The sequence below is a fragment of the Scomber japonicus genome, chromosome 16 (assembly GCF_027409825.1).
Source record: "Scomber japonicus isolate fScoJap1 chromosome 16, fScoJap1.pri, whole genome shotgun sequence".
NCBI classification, from domain to species: domain Eukaryota; kingdom Metazoa; phylum Chordata; class Actinopteri; order Scombriformes; family Scombridae; genus Scomber; species Scomber japonicus.
In genome coordinates this window covers 17997018-18020967 of record NC_070593.1, presented here as the reverse complement: position 1 = coordinate 18020967, position 23950 = coordinate 17997018, and the positions used below count along the sequence as shown (strand labels likewise).

General features: G+C 41.8%; 1 protein-coding gene across 1 annotated transcript; it reads right to left on the bottom strand.

Moving 5' to 3' along the window:
- Positions 1–511: 511 nt before the first annotated feature.
- Positions 512–22087, bottom strand: LOC128375494 (G patch domain-containing protein 2-like). The gene is made up of 10 exons (XM_053335856.1): positions 22048–22087; positions 20235–20918; positions 15419–15480; positions 14473–14631; positions 14091–14170; positions 13920–13984; positions 13760–13799; positions 13555–13646; positions 9519–9604; positions 512–4066 (listed from the first exon to the last, which is right to left on the bottom strand). The coding sequence occupies exons 2-10, from the start codon at positions 20912–20914 to the stop codon at positions 3891–3893; spliced, it is 1440 nt and encodes a 479-aa protein (XP_053191831.1). The 5' UTR covers positions 20915–20918; positions 22048–22087; the 3' UTR covers positions 512–3890.
- Between the last annotated feature and the right edge of the window lie 1863 nt (positions 22088–23950).

The following is a 23950-nucleotide window of genomic DNA, read 5'->3' as shown; positions in this document are numbered from 1 at the left end:
TGTACAGCTCGCCGAGTATCCATTCTTGTGAAATATGAAATCCGTTTCCATAAAACCGAAATATTTTCCTCAATATGTCCATGTATTTAGTCCAACACGTAATGTAATAACACAAATAACAAACCATATACGGTCCGTTTACGTCATTTCCTGACTTGCGCGTCCATCTCAGAGTACACGTGACTAGATGTTTACGACCGTGAGCCCCTTCTGCTTCTGACGACACCACACACAAGCCAGAACTACCCCCTTTCTTTGTGCTACTTTGAGGTCTATCAAGACAAATATTTCATAGAGAGCCATAAACTTTGGTCCATACATTCATGTCCCTCAACATTGTGACTGTAATAACTTTCATATGCCTTCATTTTTTTATTCAGGGTCATCGGGTTAAAGTTTGTTCAAAACTTTGGTTTATGATCTGTCTCTAAAATGTAATACAAAACAAAAAAAGGCAAAATAAGTAAAAAGGTTTTACATATAAATACAAAACAAAACTTTTACCCCAAAATCAAGATCACCAAAACTCATTTATTGCACACAAATTCAGTTTTTGGAATAAATAGATACTGCACATTTTTCTATAAATACTCATGACATACATTACATTACATCATACATATGACATATAGGCAAGACATACATCCTCTTTAAAAATTCCAAAAATCCTTTTGAAGACACACAAATGGCATTTTTAACAGACCTACAACAGTTTCTTAAAACAGCTTCTTATCTGGAATAGTCTAATCAAACATGTCCACCTCATACTGACAGTTATTTTGATCAAGAACATAGTGATCAAGAAAAACAGAAATGCATAAACACTGCACAGCAGGTTTGATTAAGTTTTACCATTGTAATTGAAATATCTCACTAACATCTAGTGACACTGTGCAGGTTTTCTAAGCGAGGAGTGATCCTCTTTAGATCATTTGCAAAGCAATTAGGCATGCCTTCACTACTATTAAATATAAAGATAACAGCCCATGAGATAAGATGCTATTTGTACTACGTATCAAATGTGGATAGCTGCCTAAGAGCCCTGATATCAGGGAGATATATTTAAATCCTTGTACATGAAATTAAAAAATACGATAATAAAAAAATTAGAGACATATCTACCGTACTATCTATCATGAAATTGAATTTAATGTCCTCAGACCTAAATCCTCAATTAGTGGACCTATAATTATGCATCACATCATAAATACTACACATTTTGAACAGTGCAACACTTTAAATGCATGGCTTGATGGATAACATCAACATTTCAATGAACAAGGCAAATATATAAATATGTTTAGCTGCCAAGAAAAAATGAGATAATGTAAAAGTTATTGATCATTGCTAGTGCAGTATCACCATTCTGACAGTTGCAGGAAACCCTGAAACCACACAAGGCTGGATTTCGTTGTGGGAGGGGTGCCCACATCAAACCAGATCACTTCTGAAATCCAAAGTGAGTTGAACTACCGTGACTCACAACATGCATTTGTCAGCAGGAACCAGAGGTCTTATTTTGAATGTGTTTCTATCATCACTACACACTACACAGCAGAACAAACGCAGCTGACAAGAAAGGAGCCCAGAAAAAGCAAATTCCCCGCTGACCTGTGACCCGGGGGACAAAGAGGCTGCCCTGCATGCATACAGAGGAGGTTCAAACAGAGTTTATGACTGCATTATCTCACCTCTTCCTCATCACCCCCCTCCACCCACCAGTGGACACTAGGAGCCACCACGGTGGAGCAGACAGACCAGGCATCACTCATTCACTCGCCTCCTAGGTGCCTTTGTCAGGTGATTGCTGGCAGAAAAAGGAAAACAGATCAATACATCTCCCATGGGCCTGACAGGTAATCTTTACCTGGGATGAAATATGAGTGGTACCAGCCTGCTGAATTCCTTAACTGTAACAGGGCAATTGACTGGCTGCACGGAAGCCATTCCCCCACTTCCTGGCCATTGGAAATTCATTTTGGGGCATACGGTCTGACTAAGATGTCGTTATGGTGACTGCTAATTACCATGGAGGCATGTGAGGTATTCCCCTCCTGATACTAATGACACTATATGTGAACTGATACATCTTCCCCTATTGTCAATTCCTTGGCACCAAAACACAGACTGACGGATAAGGCAATGGCCAGAAGCTCTCCTTAAAACACTACACAGTCAATACTTGTCAGTGTGTTCAGGGACATATGTCTTGAAGCAGCCATCAAGGTATTTATCAGAAGCTTCTTTTTTCTAATTACGAACCTCAATCTGTACTATTCTCAGTTCTCAATCAGGGGTGTATTCCTGGCACAGTGTTACCCGTAAAGACTCCATTGGTGGCTGGACTCCCTGGTCAAGCTGCAGCAGCAGAAGCAGTGGAGGGGGGTGGGCCGGTGGTGGCTCAGCCTCAACACTTTGACTGATTCCTGTGGCAGGATGTCTTGTGTGAGGCATCCATTTAGACGAGTGTGCACACACAGCATTTATAAATGTCATCCCTGGCCAACATGATCACATAAAGCCTTCTCAGACGGATTATTGCAGACATATAACTCACGTTAATTGGCAAATCTCATTCTACTAAATGCGACTATTCTCTTAAATAAGGCTTTAAAGTGTCTGCAAAGACATGCGATATGTGGCTGATAATCCAGTTCATTTCACTAAAAAGGTATCTTGTAGTCATTACACAAAGTGCATGCCTGTTCCTTTTGCTGCTGGGAGGATTTCAGATTATTTTTTTCTGGGGGAAAAAATTACTCTAAATTAAAGTCTACATTTCACTGTCAAATACCCTTATAGGTATAGGTTTAAGTTTTTAAAGACTACAACAGTCATCACCCACATGGTTCAGGTTAAGAAGAATATACATCACTTGACTCCCACATAAAAATACATTTTTCTGAAAACAGTGCTTGTTTACCAGTTTGGTGAGAACTGCTGTGTCTGATTTCACTGTATGCTGCCATTGATCTTATAATGCATCTGATGCAGAGGGAGCTGGGGAAATGTATACCCCAAGGGTAGGTGAAAATACCATGTACGACCCTCCTCTCCTGTCTCCAAGACCTCCTCCAACTCCTCTCTGCTGGCTCTCGTTGGCTCTCTGCACAGTTCCAGGAGCAACTCACCTACCACTGCTGGAAAAACAGTCTGTTCAAAGAGGTTTGCAGCTGGCCTTGAACTTAAATACGTTTGGGTAAATTTAAATATGGAAGGTAAGCTGAAGAGAACAGAGGCGGCCCTCCCTCTGTGTTGTGCTAATGAGCACCCTTGTAAAAACTGTAGCTTTTCAAATCCATGCTAATAGGAGGCCTGTACTTTGTGTGGCTCTCTAGCGGTGGTCGCCTCTCTGAACCTTGTAGCAGCATGTGGTAGCTAAACATTCTGATGCTCTCCTGTTTCTGAGCTAGAGACTGTACACACTGCTGCACATCCATTGTTGGCTGGCGTAAAGCAGAGAACCACCCCCCCCTCATCGGCCACCCAGCCTCGACTGACCATCCTCTCCCAGTGTTCCTGCTGACAAACGCTGTGCTACTATGAGTGGACGTAATTGTTAGATTGTGTGGTAGCAGGTGGCCTGGAGACTGTGTGTAGAAACAGAAGGAGCTGCAGAGTCTTGAGTCAAACAAGGAGCCTCTTGAAACCACCTTCTTACTTGAGGAGATGGCGGAGGGTTTAACAAGGCTTGATTGCATTAACATTTGTCATGCTTAATATACTACCTACAAAGACTGGATCTAGCAGTAACATGCTGATTTGAGGAGTAATGATGTGCTTTGTTTTTTTTTCTGTCATAAAGTTTGTGCAGCAAGACTTTTAGCGCTGATATTTTCAGGCTTTCCCTTCGTTATGTTCTTCCAGGCTCAGGCGTGCTTATCCTTCGTTCAGGTGTCCTCATGGTCCCCCTGGGAGAAAGATAAACTCTCAGGCTTCACAGAAGTAGGAGACTGTGAACCTACTGCATTCAATGCCCCTGAGGCCACCACAGCCTCTAGGGTTGAGGTGTTACTGGCTCCCTGTGCCTCTTCTTTCTGGTGATCCTTATGAAATGGGTTGTTGGCTGTAGAAAAAAAGAAAGCACATATCATATTCTGTCCATGTAACACAACAAAGAGAACAAACAGAAAAAATACACACACAAATCACATTTTCCTAGAGTGTTTCAATGGGCAGACTGAAAAATTTAATTTAGTCCACGGCTCTTAGATCGCTCCCTGTTTTAGGTATATTGAAATAAAACTTTGAAGCAATCCTCTTCTAATAGGTTAAGTATTAATGAGGTTTTGGTCAAGTGAGCCAAATCCAATTTGGCCTCATATGACTTGTGGACATGGTTATTAAAAGGCCAATCTGTGCTGCTCTTATGGCTTAACTTCCCCCCTCCAGTTATGCTGTGTAAGAAGCTGTATGTTTTTAACTCCATTCATCACACGTTCACATTTCACTGACTACCTTCCTTTTTAACGATCCTCTTTCTCTTGATCTTGCTCACCTTTAAAGCTTTTTGTCTCTGGGAGTGAGGGGAAATATCTAAAAGAGAACTGGGGCCAATTTTCTCAGAAGACAGAGGAACTCTAAAACAATTGTGCTCACTAACATGCTTTCCTGCTTTTCTACTTCACGTTGATAAATAAATCTTTCCTTATCCCCCCCACCCCAAAAAAAAAGTTAGCGGCGGTCACACAAGACATTTGTGAAGCAGTCCCAGAACAGAGGACAAGGGAACTAGAAGTGACATTGTGGCTCTGGGCTGTCTCAAAGGATTAGGCATTACAGCATTCGCTGGCATGTGCTTTTGCTCGTTCCCATTATATCTGCTTGTGCCTCTTTCCAGATGACTTCTTCCCCAAACTGATCCGGCGGGCAAGATAATTGATTAATATTTCTTGAGGGAATGATGACTAACCATTGCTGAGGTTCAACAAAACACTTGGGTTAAACATAGTCAAAGCCCTGGATCAAAATACAGGGGCTTTCATATTTGACAGATACACACAAATGGCTGGGAACATTAGTCTGTGAGTGTGTTACCACGCACAGGGCATACCAGATACTAACTCCAGTCCTGGGTCAAGGTTATTTTCAGGATAAGCTATACAGTAGATGCACATTTTTAAATTATAATCAAGAAAACAGACATTTGCATAAACATTTTGAATATTACAATCTAAATTAAGGCCACACTAGTTAAAGGAAAGTCACACTATTCCAGCTAGTGGCTGGCTCACATTTAACATGTTGGAAGAAATGCTTCCAACATTTCTTTTATTTACATTAAAGTATTAATACAACAATGTAGAAATACTCTATTACAAGCAAAAGACCTGCATTAAAAATTCAGTATAAGTACAGATGTGTGTCTTATGAAACAAAATATACTTAAAGTTTCAAAAGCAGAAGTACTTCAGATTATAAATACTTTTTTATTACATTATGAAATTGTTATTACTGTAGCATCATTGTGTTGGTTTTATCTACTTTATATACAATTCAGTAGTATAGTCCTGAAGTTCCCAACCAAAGGGGTCAGGGCCCTTCAAACAATCACAAGATAAATCAGAAGGGTCTTCAGATGATTGATCTTATAGGAATGTAAAAAACAACCCATTTACATTCACTATTTAGTTTTTTCTATAATCTTTGCTTTTTCTATTAACACATCTGACATCTGAAATGTGAGAAGGTGCCTCAACCAGATTTTATTTGAAGGATCACAAACTAAACAGGTTTCATCTTTAACAGTATTCTGGATTTTTTTATCAGATGTTTTTTAATGTAGAATTTTAACCTGAAAGGTAACTAGTAACTGTAGCTGTCAAATAAATATAATGGAGTAAAACGTTCTCAATTTCCCTCTTAAATGTAGTGCAGTAGAAGTATAAAGTGGCAGGAAATTGAGTACTTAAGTAAATGTACACCATTCAGTGTATGTAAGTCGATAAAGAACATATACAGTAGCATTCACATTAAAGAAGTCATTAAAATGGCAGTGTCTCTGACTATTATTGTGGCTTCAAGAAAATAAAAAAACAATTAAAGTGAATAATCAGCTGCTTAAATAAAAGACTCTGAATACCTAAACCTGCACTCAACAAGTTTTACATCAAGGTCAATGAAGACATTATAACGAAAAGGTTTTCTGTCAATGTGGGAATTACAGTACATGCATTTATTGTGGGTGATAATGGGAGGTTGAATGGAACCATCTTACCATCTTAATAAGCTCTCATGTGATGCTCTCTAAAAACAATCATTACAGGCCTTCCTGGAGCACTCCCCTTCCCCCTGTTTATTAATCAGCTAATTACACATTGACAGTAATGGGCTTGCTGATTCCCACACTTAAATGAACAGGGCTGAATAGCTCTTTAATAATTAGCCTTTGTGTTTCCCTCTCTCTCTCCCTCCCTCTCTCTCCTTCTCTCTCACTCATGCACACATGCACACACACACACACACACACACACACACACACACACACACACACACACACACACACACACACACACACACACACACACACACACCCACCCACCACCACCACCATTTCCACAATTGAAAAAAAGGACATTCAAATCAGACCCCCTGGTGAGAAGGTTTGCACACAAGCAAGCCAAGAGCGCCACACCTGACAGACTGAGTTATTAAAAACATCTAAACGAAAAACAAGCCAAAAAGAAAACAATTACAATGGTTGAAGTGTGTCAACTTGTGTGGGTTTCAGTGTTGAGCTCAGCCTCCAGCAACAGCAAAAACCACCATGGAAGTTTGGTGGAGCAGCGCAAGCAGGTGCAGGTGGAGATGGAGGAGATGGGGATTTTTTTTTTTTTTTTTTTTTTTTTTTGAAGGACGCGAGCAGGGTGCGGAGTGGAGCCGGAGAGGGCGAAATAGTGCGGTGGGCTGCATTTCTGTCAGCAGAAGTGATGGCTGAGTGGTAGCGTTATTTGTCTTGTGCTGCCATACGGCCCTCGCACCAGCCTGGGCATTAATGAGAGGGGGCCGGACCGCCGGGCAGGAACACGGCGGGCCTCCAACGCAGGTGATCTGTCACGCAGCCGTCTTGCTCAGGCAAGGAGACACATGAAGACAGAGAGGAAAGGAGAGGCAGCGGGGCTGACCGAGGGGCTGGCCTCAACATGGGCACCCACATGTGGTACTTTTCAACACACAGAGATAACATTCAATAACAATCAATGTCTAAATGGATTTCAATCCAACCGCCGTACCCCTTCCCAAAATGTTGTACACTGAATAAGTTTAGGTTTATTACCATCATCCCTTTACAGAGATAAAGATGAAGGGCATTACAGGAGACAGCAGGGGAGGAGTAACATTGCAATAATTAATTAGTCTGCATGTGAGACCAGCCAAGGCTATTAAAATCCATCAGGATCTTTACACTTACTGGTTCATCTCTGCTGCACAAATAATTCTCCAAAAAATGCACAGTGTGTAGAGTGTGTTTACTGTCATTCTTGGTCACTGGGCACCGTGGTGATATTTTCCAGAATACAAATATTGACATTTGTCATTGTACAAACTACAGTCAACACTCCAATGAATTCATCTTAAGCGATGAACAAATAAATGACATCTGAGTTTTAATACGACCAAGTAAGATGTAGCAGAAAGCTGGCAAATTTTGTTTTATATCTTGTAAGGAGTTGTTGGATTGAGTTGGATTGCAGAATTGATGGTGGTGAGAAAAGTAGAAAATGAACAATTTAAGGCTGAGAAATGGAGTGGTCATCTAATCCAAACAGATACCTGACTTGATAAGTTGTTGTGTGTGTGTGTGTGTTTTTTCCCACAACCAGCTTCAGCACTGCTGTGGAAGTGCTAAAAGGGTAAAGAAAGAAGACAAAGCAACAGCTGGGTACCGCCTCAGTAATTCCCCATGGAGCCCGGGAAGGCACCTCCAGCCACAGACCATTTTCACTCCTGATTACAGAGTTTCAAATCAACCACTAACACATACAACAATCCACTTCCTCTGGCCAACTCAAACAAAGACTTGGCTGTCGTGTTCAGTGAGAGCAACACGGAGATTCTACTAAATGCAGTCAACAATCTTTCCATGCAAACAAGATGTTTACCAGGAAACAACTCCAGTCAACAACTCACTGACTGTGATTTCTGTCTCTGTCCACATTTGTATCAGAATGGCAACAAACCAAAATTTGTACACACACTGAGTGTGAGAGCTTGTCAGAGTGAATGTGCATCTCCTGGCGGTGGCGAGATTACTGAGAAGAGACACGGCGCAGCAGGCTGCCAAAGTAAAGATTTATACAGAGCAGTTGCAGCTGCAGACACTGACATTGGATGACATGGGATGCATGATAAATCACGGTGGACAGGGGGCACTAGACTCAAGAACCAGGAAAACACTCTGAACAGGGCTGAAGGGGGATGAGTCAATCAGGAACACTCCCTCTATGCAATTTAGGAAACAGATCATCTTCTGGTCACTCACTCCATAACATACACAGTAAAACCTTTAATAGTGCATTGTAGTATCTATATATATAGTAAAACATTTACACAATATTCTGTATTTATTCCAATAATGTACTGTGATCATTGCCATAACTGTAGTTTGCTCTTTTTGTGCACATATTACTCTTAATTAAAACAAAGAAGAATGAATCAGTTTTCATGTTTGTTTAAAATCTAGTTTCTCCAAATCTCTTACATCTTTTACTGCAGACTGTGAGTCTGTAAACTGATGAGAAATGGAAGGGTGCCCCTAGTCCCGCATGTTGAATATGAGGGGTCCTTAAGGGGCAGGGGTGAATCCTTTTTTACTTTTATGGGAAGCGGTTCAGCAGCGCTGAGGAGGTGAAGGACAGAGTTGCCGGCCGTTCCATCACTCAGTGCAATAAATGGATGCAATCTGTATCCAAATAAAGCATTGGCTGTTTTTAAATTCCACCTCTTTTATCCAAATGAATGATGGACCCTGGTACAGTGCACTGTGCGGCAATATTAATACACATCCGAGGCCTGTACCCCTCACTAAATCAGCGAACCACCAGCATTTGTTATTTAAATGACAAACAGCAGCTGCAGGAGTGGAGCATGGAGAGGGGACGCAGAAGAAAAGGTGGACAAACCAATTCAGATTTCAATCCAGCAAAGACACAAGGCCCCGAGCCATCAGTCTAATGAAAAAAGGCAGCTCCACTGGTTCAAACACACACAACGCCTGCTGCTCAGTGCCTCCTCCAATAGGGTGAACTCCACATCACACTTCTCTTCTTCAGCTGTAAATGGAAAGCTTTAAATCTAACAGATACCAAGACTGACATAAACTTTACTACTGTTAAAAAATAGTAAGAATTCTGTAATTTTTTCTATAATTGCAAATCTAAAACCTCAAAGCCAAACACCTCCTGAAAGGTACATGTAACACTTCCTTAGAGAAATGTAAACTGTATATCAGCAGGTTCATATGTAAAAACACCTTCAGTAATAATGAAAGTGAGGCCAGGGATTCATTGGTATGTTACCTGATGTTGTGACAGACACAGCTTCTGTTTTCCTCCTCCTCCCGATGTCTCCTGTGCATAACATTCCCGGAGTGACATTAGTCTGCCTGAGGGACACATAAACAGAGAGCAAATGTTACTCACAAATATGATGATGCAGCTCCCACTCACAATACACACATTCTCTTGTAAAAAAATATATAAAAGAAATCGATAAACGCGAGCGCCACACAGCTGCAAACACTGCAGTTTACATTAAGTGCCAGTAAGGTGAATATTAATTTTTCTTCATTAATCTGTGTTTTCACCAGAGAGAATATTCAATGAGGTGCTGAGGTGCTGAGGTGTGTGTGGCTGAGTCATTGCAGAGATCACATAAACAAATTACACCTGCTCTATGCCTCCTGTGTCATATGTCAGGAGCTCTGAAATAGGAAAAGCCCCCCCACCAGCTTAATAGCCCTGACTTCAGAGATGTAAAGACAAGGTCCGTTCCATCACTGGTGAGGGGGGTGGGAGGTGATTCGATAGGTGCAGTGTGTATGTTTGTGCACAGGAGGAGGGGGACAGGAGCTGGAGTGTGTGAGGAACCTCCAGTAGAGCAAAATATTCAAGCTGAATTGCTGCGTTAAAGCTTTTTCTTATATGCAACTACACTGCATCCTAGAGAGAATTTAAAGAACAATATGGTGTGCTTTAAAAATGCCAATAAACATGACTTGTAAAAATGGAATTAATGACAGACTGCAAAACAACAGAGGAGCACGCAGAGGCAGACTCCTTGTTAACCAGCTCGACTCATCGAGGACTGAAGGCTACATAAAGCTCACAAGCCTAACATGCACATGCTACAATAAGGCCCCGTCAGGGCAACCTTTTAACTGGCAGCATGTTCCATGACCTCAACACCCATAAATCACATGACGGGTGTGCAGGCACGGGGTGTCGAGAGCTGTGCGGGGCACGCTTTGAGCGAAGTCTCTATGTTGTATAATCAATAGATATAAAAATAAATGGCCTGACCGTTATTCTCTCCCTGCTACCCCTCTCTAATAAAATCCCAGTAATGCATATTTCATTTACTTTTATACTTATTGATTACCTGTACTCCAGTTAGTAAATCACGAGCCTATCGATCCCTCAATCGTACCTCTGTCGGACAGCACATAACCAGCCATTTGCGCCCCTGATAAAGAGCTCAGGCATTGAACTCCTCACAGTAAATCTTTGCAAACTAACTTTTTAATTCCAAAATCGATCCCCGTTTAAACGTTGTCGCATTATTTCACGAGGCACGCCTGCGGTATTAAAAGTAATACCCTGATGCATTTGGTCTTAATGTGTGGAGGTCCATCCCTCCATCTCTCCCCTCATTACACCTAGGCCGAGGGACTCCGGGGCCCCTGCAGCCTGGAGGGAGGTGAGGGCCCTCCCCTGCTGCCGAGAGCTGAGAGGCAGAGCTGCTCCAGGGCCGCCGGGAGCCCACTGAGACACTCAGCACAATGCTAATCAAACATGAGAATACCATCAGCTGGCTCATTAACCAAGTCAAAACACTGCTATTCATCTCAGAGCGGAACCCAAAGGCTTTTTATAAGCATGTTACATGGCTCGGTGTAAAACTGAAAGAACTGGTAAAAAATGCACAACACTGCTTTTATTATTTAACATCTGCTACTTTATCAGCATGACAGATGTTGGCCAGTTGTTTTGTGCCTAAATATACTGAAACTGTGATGAGAAAACAGAGATTGACTTAGACGCAATGAACGAAGGAAAAACAAGCAATATGTAATGAAAACGGCAAACAACAACTAAATCTTATCAAAGACACAAGGACACTGAAGAAAAAGTCTCCAAGATAGATTTTTTCAGGTCATATGAGACACTTATAAATGCAGTGTTGTCCCTTAGGGTACAGAGTGAAACAGCACTGACACAGGGTCAATTGTAATTTTGGTGCCCACATCCAAAAGCAAATATATCAATTAAAAAATAATAAATCAAAAGAGGAGTGAGGTGGTGCAGTTACAAAATGGCTATCTATTTTCATTAGGGTACATGGCGCTTCAGGTGTGAGCAGGATCTCAAGATTAATAGAGGTATTCAAATGAATCAGAAAGGATTAGGGTCTCCAGGGAACATAATCAATAGCTCCAAATCAATAATCAATAGGCCACTCACACCAATATACTAACTGCTGACACCAAGATCTCACAATTAAAATGAAAACTGGGAAGGGAGTGGCGTAAGACTATGATTTATCTCACAGCGCAAGTGTCATTTAGAAATAAATAAGTCAATAGATAGAAGCTGCTGCTGCCTCGCTCAGGTGGGAGGCGGTTATGCATTTTAACATGGCCACCAGCCCCAAGCATTACGGCCAAATCCCACAAAGCATGGCGCCCAATCGCACTCCGAGACCAGGATAAACAGCATGCAACCTCATACAGCCTGTATCACTTAACATCAAATATCTGATTGTCGGCGTCAACTCGTGCCAAATGGGAGATGACAGCTTTTATTAATACAGTATCATTTCAACCTGGCCGCAGTACAAGATTAATGCTTACGCTCTACCCAGAGAGAAAACACTTTTCTCTCAAGGGTGTTTGAAAACAAAGAAAAGTCAGATGTATGGGAGCTCAGGGCTAAAAAAATCGATCATAAGATGTTCAAAAAAAATGAAAATAGAGTGAAGTTAAATCAAGAGAAGACAAGTTTAAAGTTTGTTAAAGCAGGCATCAGCAATTACAGTATTGCACATCATTGTCATGCGGTGAAAGAATTGTTGTCATGTTTGTGTAGAGAGTTTCAGATGTGAAGTGAAAGGAAGTGAACGGGTGCCGTGTGTGCGGAGCTGGGTCACAAGGACAGAGGAGCCATCTCACTGGAGAGTGGATTTGAGTAGCTTGGGGAGATAGATTCAGCTCGTGCCGTCCAACGGGACACATCAGAAGCCCCTCTCGTCAATCCCCCCTCTCTCCCTCATTCATTTGGGAGTATGATTTATACTTTTTGAAGTGAAGGGTCTTGAATCCCACTATAAAGGAATTAAGAGGTCTCCCCTGAGTCCGCCATTCAAATGAGAGCATGGCATGGATATGAGGGCTTTTTAATAGAGAGAAATTAGTATTCACAATGCCTCAAACTGGAATCTGAAGGAACCTTTCAGGTGGAGAAGAAAGGGCCAGTTTAGAAAAGAAAGCCCTAAGAAGTCGGGGGCTTTTCATAGCAGTCGTGTTTTTGCCCCTCATCAAGGAGTGCCGGAGCGCTCTGTGAAATAACCCAAGAGAGAGGCTGAAAAAAGTGAGTGTGTGTGAAACAAAAATTAAGAATGCACCATAAATAGGCAGAGTAGGAACAATACAATGAGAAGTCCCACAGTCTTGAGGCCAAGGGGGCTGCTTGGCTTCTCAACAGTCCCCCATGTAGATCCAACAGTTGCAGGGATGACCGGGAGCCATGAGATGCTTTGACAAACATCTTTTGGATAAACTGTTTTTTCAACTGTTTTTTTTTTTTTGCAGTCCCAGAAATGCCAGGATTTAAATCTGCATTACAACTACGTCCACACATCATATTTCTCTATTTGGTAACACTGACCTTGAAAACTATTAAACTGAAGTGCTGCTGCATCCAAGTATTACTTCTGCAGCTGTCTATTGTCAATTCAGCTCAGACTTTAGACCAGGATTGAATGGATATGTATTTATAATATTCTGTATGTATGCATATGTGTCAGATTGTGGCAGATTTAGATGACTTTGGCTTGAACTCAGGTGTATTTTTCCCTCCTTTGCAGCTTAATCTCATTTTGACAGAGAACAGTCAACCACCAACTGAATGTACCCGCCCACACACAAACACACACATGTCACTGAGACATCATCTTAACATGGATTACTCTAGTTAACAGTGACCTATGCTCTCTGATTCTTTTAAGTGAGTTAGCCATACACTTGTCCATCAATATATTGAGCTTTAATGGCAAAGGCTGAAGTGTGTGTCCGACAGGCCCTTGAGAGGTTGCGTTATTTAACGTGGCATCAACTACCTGTTTCTGCAGACTGAGGTGGAACATCTGAGACGGGGGCTCTCTGACACCATGTCAATGGGACGCACTGGTAATGCGCACAGAGGGTTCAACTGGAAATTGAAAGTATCAATAACATTTAGATTAGAGACTCACAGGTATAGTTTTAAAAAATTGGGGCCAAAAAAGATCATAAAGTTTGGAAAAAATGTTTAATGTGACATACTTGGCTTCGGTCTCGTTTTCCAACAGGAGGCAGCCAAAAGCTGAAAGGGGATGATCAAAGTAAAATCACTGGATTTAAAATAATGATAGAGACAGGTGCATCTAATACCACAAAGATAAATGAGTTTTGCAAGAAAAGAGTTTGAAAGTGTATATCTTACTCTCTCTGGTAAGGATCATGAGAAAAGTGTCTCAGTCTCTCTACGAACACTGGCATGCGGTTGCCCTGTAAAACACAAATCAAAGATTCACAGTGAGAAACAAATAACATAAAAACTGGTTTTCAGTAATTGTAAGTCTTACTGAAGAGGAAGGTGCCAGTTTGCTTTAACCTTGCTGGGAGGCCTCCTCCTATCCTTCCTGATGCAGCAGGCAGCGGTGCCAGGCAGGCGTTTAAGACGCGAATGATACCCTGCAACAGTACAAAATATGACATTTATCTTCCTGTGCTGAAACATGGTGAGAAAAGATTATTATTGCTTACACAATACATAGGAAAATCCAAAGAAAAACTTTATTCAAAGTATATACTGTAGCAAATTTTATGCAGAAAGTCAAACATCTGGCAGCAGCGATTTGAACACTCTTGTAAGAAAGACCAGAGAGAGGGTCATTGCAGTAGTCCTTCCCACAAGATAAAAAAAGCAAGCACTAGTCTCTCCAAGCCCACTTTTGATAAGACTGTGTCAAAAACACTAAATCATAAGCCACAACCTCTCTGTGAGGGCCGTGCAGGTTGAAGGAAGGTAGGAGATGGGCGATTATCCTCGAGGGAGAGCTGATTGTCTGAATCCCAGCTGGGCAGCAGGCTGGCCACACCTGACCCGACTCCACAGTCCCCCTCAAAGAACCAGTCACTCTGCTCGTCATCACCTACGCACAAGGACAGGAAAGATGTTGCATTGGTGAGCATGTGACACCTGCAACCAGCGAATTCAGTTTCTGCCAAACATGCTTTTCTAAATACGTTACATTTAAAATTGTGCAATGGTGCTGCAACCAAAAACACTAAAAGTTTACCAGAATAAGATCGGAGATGGGAGTTAAATAATTAAATGGCTACAAAACATTTGTATAATGCTATATGAGCAATTTGGAGACATACGATTAACATTATATCTATGCATTTGAGATGGTAAAAGGCTGAGATATAACCGCAGGAGTGGCTGGGGGTCCATTTTCATTTTAGGCTAAATAATTCCTTTAACGACACCCTAATAGACAACACCAGTATAGTCCCTAGACATTGAGCCCCTTCTCAGACCTGTCAGTCAGCAAAGCGCACGCAGGAACCATGCCTCTCACAGTCAAGGTGTAGTGACAACTGTTAAATCAGAGGCCGTCTGGCCCCACCACGGCTAATGAGATTAGCAAAGGCTTCAGCGCTCATTAACACGACATGACAACGTCTTATTAGAGTCGCCTGGGTGCCCAGCAACCGGTCCATTGTATCGAAACCTCCCTCTGTAGCCCCAGCATTCCCTCAGAGTTGAGTGGGGTAATGTCCAAATGTGACAACTCCCCATTCTCTTTTTTTTACACAAGTAAAAATGGTTCTTCTGTTAGGTGCTGATACTGAAAATCAAATCAATTGCTTACTACTCTTAATTGCAGAAAGTGATGAAGCTGCTGCTCACTAAAAGTATTTCTTTTTAAATACCTTGCCTCCCCTCATCATTGGTGAAAAGGCCAGGGTCACTGCTGCATGTACTGCTGGTTTCACTGCAAAGAAAAGATGAAAAATATCAGGTGAATTATTGCTGCTGAACTGTTTCTTTAATATCAATGACATTTTGGGGTTTGGAGAAGGCTGTTCTGATTTGTAATCTCAAACCTTATGGGTTCTTAGGTCAGACAATGTTATAGCATCTGAAAAGTGAACAATGTGAATCAAAAATGTACATGCCCCTGTAATGTCAATATTTAACATGTAACATTCACTAATAAAAATAATGAAGAAGTCCGGAGCTAGAGGTCGACATAAATGGAAATGACACAAAAAGACAGAGCGTGCTGTGTTCTCCCTTGTTGGGATAGCAAACACAAAAGCATGAGGAGAGACTCTGATCGAAGGCACTGAGTGACATGCACAATCTAATTGAATATCCTCCGCTGTCAGCTCCAATCTAATCTGGCCTGCGTTGTGGAGGATGACAGGAGAGCGAAACACATTCCCCCTGCCCGCCCCTCCCTCTGGGTGTGCCCCACACACAGAGCGACCCACAGACGTGCTGCTTCCACACACAACAACTGGCCAACATCTGCTGTGTGGGCTGTGACTGCACACTGCCTACACTGCTACGTTGCTTCTCCTCTCCACACCCCCAGGCAACCCCTGGTACATTCCCACCACACCCTCTGTCCCCCCCTCTGCTACCCCAGACCACATCTCTGCGTATTTCACACCTCAGCCAACTTGGACTGGGACCTCCAGACACTCCAAGGTCATGGAGGGGGATTATGGGGGGGTTAGAGGATAGGAAGGAACAAGAAGCAAGAAAGGGTTTTTCTTAATAAAAGTAAACAGAGTTGTCACACAGCTGCCATTGCTTACTTAAGAAATTAAGAAATGTAACATGCAGATGTTTTCAACTAGTTACATTCATTCCTTCATTATTATGAGCATGAGCACTACAGTTTATCTGAGTCAATCCTACATACTGCTATAAATACTCACTAATATGTATTAATCTAGAGGTGAAAGTAGTTCCCAACAAATGCACTCAATTAGTTTGACAGTAACAATTCCTTAAAACTGCAGAAGCCTTTTTAAATTTGTTTCCTATTTTTAAATATACATCTTAGGCAGGAACAAATGGGTGAGGGGCAGGGAGATTACGGATGTCTTTAAATATTGGTATTTTCATGACATTTGTTACCAATAACAGTATATTAATTAATGACAGGCTCATATTCTAAATGAAATGAACTGCCATTCAAACTACTTTATGAAAGAGAGGGATTCTGACACTTATTGCCTTGCATTTTGCTTCCTGTTTGTCATCTCTGACCTTGCTCACACCAGAGGCTGGAGGGTCAGATCTGCGCTGATATGGTGCTTTGCCATATTGCAGACGCCTGCCAGTGACGGGAGGATCAGAGAAACGTTCCTCCAGCCTGTACATCTTCCTGTCCAGATGGTCCTGCATCATCTCCCTTAGCATCCACAAGAAGCAGATGTGAGAGGGAGCAGGCCTCTCCGGGGAATCTGGAAGATGTCTGGCCTAGCAGAGCATTCCTGGACCGTCCTCTCCACCCTCCACCCCCATCCCATCCCTTCAGCCCTGACTCTCCAGACTGATTCCCCAGGCCTCTGCTCAGCTGCACCCCACTTCTGGACACATCGGCTGGCATCTGGAGCACACAGCGTTCCATCATCAGTAGAGGACACAAGCTCTACAATAAGAAATTACAGTTTTGGTTTCATGCTTCGATCGACAACCTTTCCCCCTTTGAAAAGTGGAAGAGTTTGGTGTTGCATCAGCAGTGCCTTTTTTTTTTTTAAGATGCTGACTTTTAACTATTTCTAGCAGCACAGTGTCGTCCTCCATTTACTTGTTGAAAAATGTGTTTGCTTCTTATTGGAGGGATTTTGTGCAAAGTCTGAAAAAGAGTCACAAGTATAAACAATTAATTAGAGACACCCATTAAGTATTTATCCGTATTAAAGGTGTAATGTGATGTTGCTTGGAGCAGTGCAGGGCCAATGTGAGACCGTTTCCATTAAGTACTGCCTAATTAATGCAATGAATAATTGATACGCCCATTTTTCTCAAGACCTACAGAAACACCTCTTCTTTCTTTGGCAGTGACCTTTGGCAAGAAAAGCTGACAAACTTGGTCGATGTCACACACACACAGACGTCGAAGGACATCATTCCAGTGTTTGCTTAGACCACACTGACTGCAGCAAGCACAGCCTTCTGCACAACAGCACTTCCCCCCAGTTCAAAAATAAGATATTCAATTGCGGATTAGGTTCCATAAAAACAAATAAGTCTTAATTAGATAAAACACCATATGTCCATGGTGAGACAAAGGCAAGGGCAAAAACAAAAACTGCATTTCAGTGTTCTGGTGCTGAACTTAACTCCCCCCATGGTCCTATTGTTTCTACACAAGCCAAAGAGGTGAAGCAAAACACAGTATCCAGATGAGCACTAATCATTAGGATATAATCCTCAACTCCTGGGAGAGGCAGACCAGTTTGCACAGAGATTACAGGCTAGCCGCCATTTATTGAGCCCGGGCTCATTCTGCAGAGGAATAAAGAAGAGGCAGAGACAGAGGGGGGCAAAGCGCTGATAACAATGGATCTGTGGGCTCTTCAAACAAGCCGCTCCAACCCAAATCCATGCCCTCTTCCATGGGTGTCTGATTATAAGGTTATCCCACCCTCCCTGAGCTGCAGTAATTGGATTAGTCTCAGAGATTTATGAAAATTAACTTCAGCAAATGGCGCACAGCTTTCCCAAAAACTCCTCGTAGAGTTTTCAAAATATGAATTACAGCACGATAAGGCTGAGAAAAGCAAGCACAATGGCGTTGTTTTTCTACAGTGGTGGGGTCGGAAGTCAACTTCACTGGTAACTGTACACAGCAGGAGATGGAGGCTAAGCCCATGATGCCGTCTACCCACAGGTGAAGCCTGCTTGCTGGGCCAGCCTGGGTGCCAGGTGGCCTCACTGCCAGCAGGCTGGGCCAGGCCTAATCAAGGATGTGGACTCCAACTGGAGCTGCCAACATCTGCTCCGCTTGCACTTGGGTGGCTGAAGGCAAAGCTCTGCTCAGTATGCACATAAGAAGAGTGACCTTGAGGAGAGGCACGTTTTAAGAGACCAGACACTCCATATGAAAAAGGTTAATGGAATGAACGGGGACCAAAGAAATCTGAGTGCTTCAAAAGACATTTTCACAATGGCATCTGTGCCTGACATCAAGTGGACCGTACACTCTCGGATTATAAATATTGCTGTTGTACCACTGTCAACCACTCATCACTACTGCCATTTTTTCATATCCTTTGCCTCCGCCAGGGCTTAACCATTAGATTGTTCAGCCCTCAGTACACTGTGGCAGTCTACTGAGCAGCAATCAAGAGCGTTGGCGTTGTGTAAGTGAGAAATGATTGACAGCGTGCCATGCTGTTCCCATTTATTTCTTCTCCGGAGCTGTTTTCTGTCAGGACGGCTATTGATTTTTCCATAAAGTAAGAAAACAAGTACCGTTTAGGGGCTAGGGAGGTCAGCACAAATTAAACCAGAAGATGTAAAGCCTTCTGTCTGTCCCATTACCGGTTACCACAAATGTCTCTGTCTCACTTTTTCTTTTTTCTTTTGTTACATGATCGACATATAATGAGCTCATCAAAGGAAATGCATTGTGCAGGAGCACAGGGACTTCCGTTAAAAAATGGTGTAACTGATTTAGCATTAAGCAATTTTATAAAGAAACACATCTGACCAGCAACATATTTGCTTATCCATCATCTACACGAGGAAATGCTGGCATTTACAAGACCAAATGATTAATTGAGCAATCTAAAAAACACTGTAAATAATTATTAGACGCAGCCCTTTATACCAGCAAACACTCACTAGGACAAGGTGGCAGTTTATAATTGTCCAGATTATCATTTTATAACACTGTACAACAACGTACCTCTCTCTCTGCTGCCAGTTACCGCCACATTTAGTTTTCCTAAATAAAATGCACACAAGAGGGTGCACTCTGGGATACTGGGACAGGCACAGCTTTAATTACCCAGCCCAAGACAGGAATTCATTTCAAAACAAATCAATACCACACCAAGTCACGTGTTTATTTGTGACAATATTTCTCGAAAGGAAATAATGAGCTGGCAGATGCCCGGAGGCATAACTATCAAAGATCCCTCCCTGGTGATCATACCAGCTATAGGAGATGAGGATGAAGAGACTATATCATTCATTTTTAATGTCAACTCAATACTTTAAAGTGGAGTGGCCTGATTGTGATACATTTTTTTGGTTTAGTTGAGGACATCTAATATTGACAACTGGCTAGATGAAGACAGGCAGTATAGATCATCTTAAATGTCGCCTTGTTTAATTGCTTCAGTCAGATAGTAGTTATGCTCATGACTTTTATATTATGGGTTTAACTGCCTTAGTAACTTTCAATTTAAAGGGTAAAAGGGGCTTTTAGAGTTTTGAGCACATCTTTCAGAATGATTTTAATCTTGACTCTTTAAACAATGACAGGGTTAACATTTGGCTTGTTGCAAAACTGTAAATTTTAAAATCTGGAGTTGCTTAATTTTTTACAAACAGTGGACCTAAAACTTTTAATAGAACCCTAAATAAATGTCAGATGTGGACTGCATCTTTGCTTAAAGGCCTAACTGTGAAACAGTAATATAATGAATGAAAGGTTAGGTTTGATTCAAACAAAAAAAGGAAAACAAAATGCTATTTTCAGTGTGAATATAACATTACCCCTCAGACATGTTCTCATCTGCACCATCTCTGTGTTCCTTGGCCTCCAGTGTGATCTTCCTCTTCCAGCACTCCTTTCCCATCAGCCTGGCTCCTTCAGTCTGCCTGTCTGCTCCCACCCAACCACCAGACCTATTCTTCGACCCTGAAAGATGCTGCATCCTAGACGGCCTGTGCCTCTGTTTTCCATCCACACCAGAAACCTTTAACTTCTGCTGTAACCTGACCGTGACATCTGAGGTCATACGTTTGACCTTCTTCCGCCTCCTGAGTGGCCGCCCCGGATTATTCTCAGTGAAGGAGTCAGACTCCGGCCAGGAGGGCTGCCTAGTCCTGGTCGGGCCTCCTCTCATGAGGGAGTGCCACTGGTTGTTTGCAGTCATATCATCAGAGTCACTGCAGTTGGCCACAGAGGCTGTGAAGGCTGAGCGAGTGCTCCCCCTGTAGTTTTTAGAAGCCTCGTCCAAGCTGGACTCTGAGGCCTCAATCCAGCAGCGTCTGTGCTCCAGCGGGTAGAGGGAGGAATCGCGATGATGGCGCTTGCGGCCTCTGCGTCTGCGGATCTGCCTGCGCTGATGCAGTGGACTCAGAACCATTTCCTCCCACAGCTCCCCCAGTTTACTCTGCTCCGAGGTCTGCTCCAGTGCAGACACCAGGTCCTGCACCAGCTCATCCATCATGATGCTGGAAACCAAAGACACAACAGAGGAAACTTGAGTGATGTGAAGACAAACAGTCAAACATTATGGACGATGGTGGATAAAAAAAATATTGCCACAGTTATTAGTCCATTCATCTGTACGTTGACAAAACAGTGACAATGACATGTTTAGAATTGGGTCAGTAGTGTTTATTTCTGTTCTTCTACCTTCTGTCTGCATAACTGTTGAACACTGGTACACAATTGTCCAATCTAGCAAGAATCTCTGTATTGTGATCTGAAATCACCTCCAGCTACATTTGGCCGGTCCTCTGTTGCAGTGGTTCTTAAACTTTTTTACGTCAAGGACCCCATAACTGACATTAATTACACCATAGACCCACATCATACAAGATTTTTGCTTTTAGATGTTTTATTAGGATACAGAAAGTCTACGATGATCATGACCAAAAAAAAGTCATACATTCTGTCATGACCCCACTTTGTCATCGAAACAGGAAAACCGGTTCCAAATTAAGCACTAGCCCAGAACCAGCACTGGAACTGCTTTGGTGGAAAAGGGGTATTTGAGAACCACTACTCTGTAGACGTGAGTCAAGGTACTGTACACCAACCACACAATAATCACCAAGAAATATCAAAGTAGATTGACTCTCTTTTGAGCTTTCTCTCTTTTGAGCTTGGTGATTGTTATTTGAAGTCTAGCAGCGTCAAAATTTGGAGGACCACCATCCACACTGTGAAACTGTCTCGCTCCCCTTGTTTGATTGCAACGTTATTAAAATGGTCTGCTTGTTTGAACGTGTGCACATCAGCAGCAGCCACCAAACACTCCCAGCGTCTTTACAACAGCAAAGAAAGCGACTTGTGTGCAGCTGTAGGACATCACAACACAGAGCAGAGGCAGGCTGAGCTGAGCTGTGTGCATGCTCTGCTCTGCTCTCTGCTCTGTTACATAACAACATCTCACACGTGAGCTCAGCACAAGGACAGCCTCACTCCTCACTTCTCTCTACTGTCAACTATCAGCGACACACACACCGTTAAACAGCATTTCATAAGAAACACCGTGTACATACGAGCCACAGCAGCTACTTTAATGATATCAGCGGTAATGATAGGCAGAGAGTCCATTGTGTTTTCTGCACTCACCAGTCGCAGCCTGTCTTGTTTTGTTTTCAGCACAGCTGGGACACCAGACGCACTTCCGCCCTCGCTGTCAAGCCAATCAGAGCTCTCCATCCCTCCGCCTCGCTGAGCCACTATAACGTCATGCTCATGCAGATAAGTCTGCTATCATGCTCATAACACATTTACATTTCACCATCATTATATTCCTGCGACAAGCTGATAAATTACTGGTGAAAATCATTATTTCAACTACCCATATGACTGTAAACGTAATATAATGTTCATGTGCTGCTCATAGTAGTGTATTATTATTGTTTTATTTCCTGTAGTGGACAGTTGGGAAAAATATATTTTCCAGCGGCATCGACTCAATATTTATACTAGTTGCATATTATTTAAACTGCCAGTGACATAACCAGGATTTTAGATATATTAGTCATCAGACAAAGGCCTCAAACTCCTTCTTCAGAAAAGAATCTCTAAATTATTATTTTCTAAATTCTTCTGCAGGAAATTTCTTCAAAAACCAAAAATTGCTTGTAAACAAAAACAACCCCAAATCCTCAATTAAAATGACTCTGAATCTTTATTCTTTATTCCCCCAATAATTATAATCAAACATTTGATTCACTTTATCACTCCATTTTGACCTATAGAGTCACCACACTGATGTCCCTTTTGTGAGTCTTTTATCTTGACTACATCCTATAATCATTTTGTCAAGTATTTGTATTTGGGATTCAATTCTCTGAGTTTGGCACTCGTGTTGTGAGGTTTGTCAGACGGTGAACTCTTGTTCTCATCTTGCGGAAAGACTGATGGTTTGTGTAAAACACATAAACCTAAATTAATACCAGATTACATAGTTTTTCCCAGGAAACTGTCTAGGAAGTTTTTAATCAAATTACACTCCTGTAAAATAAAAATAAATGATGTAAGTTATATTTTCCAACATGAAGGTCTAAATGGTATTTCATAGCCCTCTGGGTCTAACAATAGTGGAATCAGTCTTAAAAATGGTGGGGATTTTTACATGTAGAGTAATGGAAACTCTCCCAGGATGCTAAAACCCCCTAACTTCCAAGTAGAAAAACAGAGAAAATGACATCAGTGGGTGTAATGGTAGCTACAAGTCTGGTTACTGTAGTACCTCCTGTGAATGTATTATGTTACAGTTGACCTCATGTACTGTGTGCTAACAATATGAACACCTGTAAAACCTTATGTAATACAACTATATACAAGCTTTCTGAAGGTTATGTATTACCGGTTTCTGTTGAAACTGTGTCATAGAGGTTAAGTCAGCTGTAAGGTGATTTTCACAATCTGTGTTTATTGTCACTGACAAGTAATACATTACAAAGCATACAATCAAGAGCCAAAGAACAAAACACAGTTGAATCAAACCTTCACTGACAGAGTCTCAGTGAAAGTAAACTTTATAATTTGCCTCAGGGTTATTGCATTGAATTGCATTACATCTTGCAGTTGTTCATGCAATTGTAGTTCATTTTGTGAATATGTGAGTATTAAGAGGTCTATTCATTATGCTGCTAACTGACAAATACTTCTAAGCATTGTTTTGTATTCACATGCTTGTTCATTTTTTTCAAACAAAATCAAAAAGCATGTAAAGTTTGTTATAAATTGTAGATTATAAGATTAGAGTAATTCCTCTACACCTTTTAAAACAATAGTGGACTAATGTGTGACACCTCTCAGTAATGAAGGGTTGTCTCTCAAAGCAAATGTGTTGCTGAATGAAGCAAAAAAGTCATTTACCACTTCTTTCATCTCTCAGATGAAGGCAGCCCAAATAATAAAAAAAGAAAAGTCTGTGGAAATGAGTACAAAAGCCATTTAATCTCTCTCATCTTCCTCTTAATAACTGCAAATTTCCCCTTGGGCCCATGGGAAAGGGCCT

What these genes read in the sequence shown, in the direction of transcription:
- LOC128375494 (XM_053335856.1), bottom strand. Translation starts at nt 20,914, where the DNA reads ATGATGGATGAGCTGGTGCAGGACCTGGTGTCTGCACTGGAGCAGACC. An exon ending in ACCTCAGTCTGCAGAAACAG is followed by an intron (nt 9,605 to 13,554) that starts GTAGTTGATGCC and finishes TGTGTCCCTCAG; the next exon opens with GCAGACTAATGTCACTCCGG. An exon ending in TGTGTCTGTCACAACATCAG is followed by an intron (nt 4,067 to 9,518) that starts GTAACATACCAA and finishes TTTTTTCTACAG; the next exon opens with CCAACAACCCATTTCATAAG.